At 37.9% G+C, this 4,750-nt stretch overlaps 1 protein-coding gene across 1 annotated transcript in view; it reads left to right on the top strand.

Annotated features, from left to right (window-relative positions):
- The window catches only part of LOC102753570 (chromosome unknown open reading frame, human C15orf43), a 42,013-nt gene that overhangs the window by 7,551 nt on the left and 29,712 nt on the right, over positions 1-4,750 (top strand). The window contains exon 4 of the mRNA XM_006777992.1: positions 2,440-2,501. Coding sequence (XP_006778055.1) covers positions 2,440-2,501 — 62 coding nt within the window. The remainder of the gene's footprint in view (positions 1-2,439; positions 2,502-4,750) is intronic.

Below are 4,750 nucleotides of genomic sequence, written 5' to 3'. Positions count from 1 at the left end.
CACTAGTTCTGTAACCTTTAGCAACTTTTCCCAAGTTGTTTTGATGATAAAATAAGAAAATATAAGTAGTCTGATATGTGAGCATTCAATAAACGGTTCTTTGCTAGTTTTGAATCTCTTTATTATACTTCTGAAAATTTTCTCTATTTTTAAAGATTCATTATGATAATAAACCCATATATTACTATTGTTCTTTAAGGTACTTTCATATTAATTATTTCAGCAACCCTGTGAAGTAAAGGTCAAGTAAAACTGCTTCTGAAAGTTTTCCCTGATTTGTTCTGTTCAAACCCTACCTATTTTACCTAGCCTAATTAAATGTCCCACTTTAAAAATATATATTATTTTATTGATTTCAGAGAGGAAGGGAGAGGGAGAGAGAGACACATCAATGATGAAAGAGAATCATTGACTGGCTGCCTCCTGCATGTGCCCCATTGGAGATTCAGTGCACAACCCAGGCATATACCCTGACCAGGAATCAAACCCTGACCTCCTGGTTCACAGGTCAATGCTCAATCACTGAGCCACACAGGTTGGGCAAAATATTCATTTTTATAGGTCTTGCACTATTACCCGATTCTTGATATGTATGTGTCCATCCCTAGCAAGACAGATGTACACATTCCCCATGAGCAAAGTATTAAAAAGAAACCCAAACAACTCAAAAAAGATTTCTATAGAAGAGTTTTAGAAACCTCCCAAAATTGGGTTCCTTTTATAGTTTTAATGTCCTGGTAGGACCTATTTATAATAAGTTGCTCTAAGTGGTGATGTAAATAAATAAATTAATGACTCCTGTATTTGAGTTTAGCGTCTTAAAATGTATTTAAATTTTTAAAATTGTCAGAAATGAAAACATGCTCTTTTTAAAAAATAAAAACTATACATTATTATCCATCTAGACCAGTATTATCTAGTAGAAGTATGAAGATGCAAATGTGAGGCACATATTAATCGTAAATTTTTTAGTAGTCACATTAAAAATAAAAAGAACCCTGGCCGGTTTGGTTCAGTGGATAGAGCATCAGCCTGCAGACTGAAAGGTCCCAGGTTCGATTCCAGTCAAGGGCATGTACCTTGGTTGCAGGCAAATCCCCAGTAGGAGATGTGCAGAAGGCAGCTGATTGATGTGTCTCTCTCATCAATATTTCTAACTCTCTATTCCTCTCCCTTCCTCTCTGTAAAAAATCAATAAAATATATTTTAAAAAATAAAAAGAAATAGGTGAAATTAATTTTAAGAATGTATTTTATTTAACCTAATATATCTAAAGTATCATTTTCTATATATAATAATATAAAAATTATTGAGATATCTTAAATAGTATATATATACATATATATATATGTATGTATGTATGTATATATATACTTTAGAGAGGAAGGGAGAGGTAAAGAGAGATAGAAACATCAATGATGAAAGGATCATTGATCAGCTGCCTCCTGCAACCCGCAACCTGGGCATGTGCCCTGACCAGGAATCAAACCATGACCTCCTAATTCATTGGTCGATGCTCAATCACTGAGCCACACCAGCTGGACATTTACATTCTTTTTTTGATACTAAGTCGTTGAAATTCAATATGTTATGCTTATAGCACATTTCAGTTTGGACTAGTGACACATTTCAATGTGGTGCCCACATCTGCCTAGTGGCTACTACTAGGCAGAATAGATCTTGAGGAATTCTACCATTTTGTCTTTGAGTGGGCTACTGTGGAATCTTTTATGATCTTTGAGTTAGGATGATGACATAGTCCTCTGACATACTAAGCATTGTAAAATTCCTGTACTACCATGCTCACTAGACACATTGCTCTTCCACCTTTCTTTTAACAAAGTAAATTATTGAATTATTGAGGACCTCTATTCTACAAATTCCAGAATTTTATAGCTTTTAAAAATGTATATATTTTTATTGATATTAGAAAAGAAAGGAGAGAAAGATAGAAATGTCAATGATGAATCACTGATTAGCTGCCTCCTGCATGTCCCCTTACTGGGAATCGAGACTGCAACCCCAGCATATGCCCTGGCCAGGAATCAAACCAGTGACCTCTTGGTTCCTGGGTGCACACTCAACTGCCAAGCCATGCCAGCTGGGCGATATAGCTTTTATTTTGACTGGACAATCATTTTCTTTATTAATGCTTGGCCTAAAGACACATTTAATGAAAAGGGATATTCCAGCAGGAAAAGTTTACAACAGTGATTCTCATAATACATTGGAATCATCTGGAAAGTTTGATAGAAATGCAAATTCCTTAGCTCCTTCTCAATGATATTCAAAAGGAATCTGCATTTTAAACAAGTATCTTAGATGATTTTGATACAAGTGGGAAAATGCTGGCCTAGAAATTTCAGACTTCAAGTAAAATTCAGAAAATGTTACATTTACTTTAAGAAAATGGTATTGGATTTTTTTTCCCTATCACAGAAATAAGAAGAAAAATTGGCAGTTTTATTTGGGAACAAGACCAACATTTTCTGACAGAAAAGGTAAGAGTAAAATAAAGTACTTAATTAAAATCTATAGTTTCAAAAATTTTTGAAAGCAATATAATCTTAAAAATGTTTGCCTGTGACACGATCCAGATTAAGGAATTAAAGGTCATGCTTTTATTGAACACTAACTGATTTGACATTGTTTTTATACTAGTACAATAGTTATATTGAGTTTTTTTGTATGAATAAAATTATTCACATAACTTGAAAATTTGCTTTTGTCAGTAATATTAAGGGAGTGATTGTTGCACAGTATAACCAGTTCTTTACTGCCAGTGTATATTCTCATTGATTAATTATTGTGCCATTTGTTAAATGTTTTGAATAATACCCTCAATACATGTGTATAATACTAAAAACTGACTTTAGCTTTTGCCATCCTGCTTCAATTTGCCTATGCTTTTGACTTCATAATCTTTATGCAATAGCCAAATTTGGGATAATTTGAACATCAAAATTAACAATGACAGTAATGGATTATAAAACATTAAATTTTTTAAAGTCCATGATTATATAGTTATACTTCAAAAACTTAAAGAAAAAAATGGAAGAACAGAGCAAGGAAAGAAAGAAGGAAGGGATGGAGGAAGGAAAAGGTGGGATAAGAGAAAATTTCCTTACAGAATAGCAGCTAATAAATATACAAAGAATAATAGAATAGAAAACCCCCACTTTATCACTCCCAATAAAATAATTGACTTAGGCAAGGGTCATTAATGCATGTTTGCAAATGATCACCCCACAGATTACTTATTATAAAGGTAAGCAATGTACCTTTACACTGGAGAGATCTATCAGACTACCACCTTAACCAATTGATTGAATTTAGCATCACCAATACTGGATGATGCTAAATTATGTTCAGCTTGATGTAATATAATAAAAAGTTCACAATATTATCTGTGTAATGTTCTTGTTCAAAATGCTTAACCTGAATCTACTTATGGGTAAACAGGCAATTCTAAAATATTGAAAATTTTGGAAAACAAGTAGCTGGCTTAGGCTCTTTAAAACAGTGCCATTAAAAAAAAAAAGGCAGGAAGGCATTCTCCTTCCAGGGAGCATGCCCATGCCATTCCATTCCCTCCCCTTCCCACACAGGTGTGTATCATGGACTGTATATTAGGTGATATTGAGTTACATTAATTTTTAGAAAATGCATGCTAAAAGCCTGGCCAGTGTGGCTCAGTGGTTGAGCTTCGACCCATGAACCAGGAGGTCGCGTTTCAATTCCTGGTCAGGGCACATGTTTGGATTGCAGGCTCGATCCCCAGTGTGGAGTATTCAGGGGGCACTTAATCAATGATTCTTTCTCATCATTCATGTTTCTATAGCTCTCTCCCTCTCCTTCCCTCTCTGAAATCAATAAAAATATATTAAAAAGAAAATGCGTGCTAAAGATTAAGGAGTAAAATGTTATAATATCTGAAAATATTTTCAAATGGTCCATTAAAAATAAAAATTTATAGAAGGAATGCAGGGTGTAAAAATGTTAAAACTTTGTGAATCTAGGTGAAAGGAATATTGTACTTATTGTATTATTCTTTAACATTCGGTAAGTTTGAAATTTTTTCAAAATAGACAGTTAAGGAGAACATCTTTATAATATAACTAGGGGCCCGGTGCACGAAATTCGTGCACTGGGTGTGTGTGTGTGTGCGGGGGGGAGTGTCCCTCAGCCCAGCCCGCCCCCTCTCACATACTGGGAGCCCTCAGACGTTGACCCCCATCACCCTCCAATCGCGATCGGCCCCCCTTGCCCAGGCCTGACGCCTCTGACAGAGGTGTCAGGCCTGGGCAGGGGATGCTAATTTCCCCCCATCACTGGTTCTGCCCCCATCCCAGGCCTGATGCCTCTGGCCCAGGCATCAGGCCTGGGCAGGGGACCCCCAGACCCCTCCGATTGCTGGCTCTGCCCCTTGCTCAGGCCTGATGCCTCGGCCAGAGGCGTAGATCCCCATCACCCTCTGATCACCTGATCGGCCCCTTGCCCAGGCCTGACACCTCCGCCAGAGGTGTCAGGCTTAGACAGGGGACCCCCTTCTCCCTCCGATCACTGGCTCTGGTCCCCGTCCAGGCCTGAGGCCTCTGGCCCAGGAATCATGCCCGGGCAGGGGACCCCCATCTCCCTCTGATCACTTGCTCCACTCCCTTCCCAAGCCTGACGCCTCTGATCCAGGCTTCAGGCCTGGGCAAGGGGACCATCATATCCTCCCAACCCCCGGCTCCGCCCCCCACCCACG

Source organism: Myotis davidii, unplaced genomic scaffold (genome assembly GCF_000327345.1).
Source record: "Myotis davidii unplaced genomic scaffold, ASM32734v1 scaffold46, whole genome shotgun sequence".
Taxonomy (NCBI): Eukaryota; Metazoa; Chordata; class Mammalia; order Chiroptera; family Vespertilionidae; genus Myotis; species Myotis davidii.
Note: the sequence above shows the minus strand (reverse complement) of the source record. Positions and strands in the feature narration are given on the sequence as shown.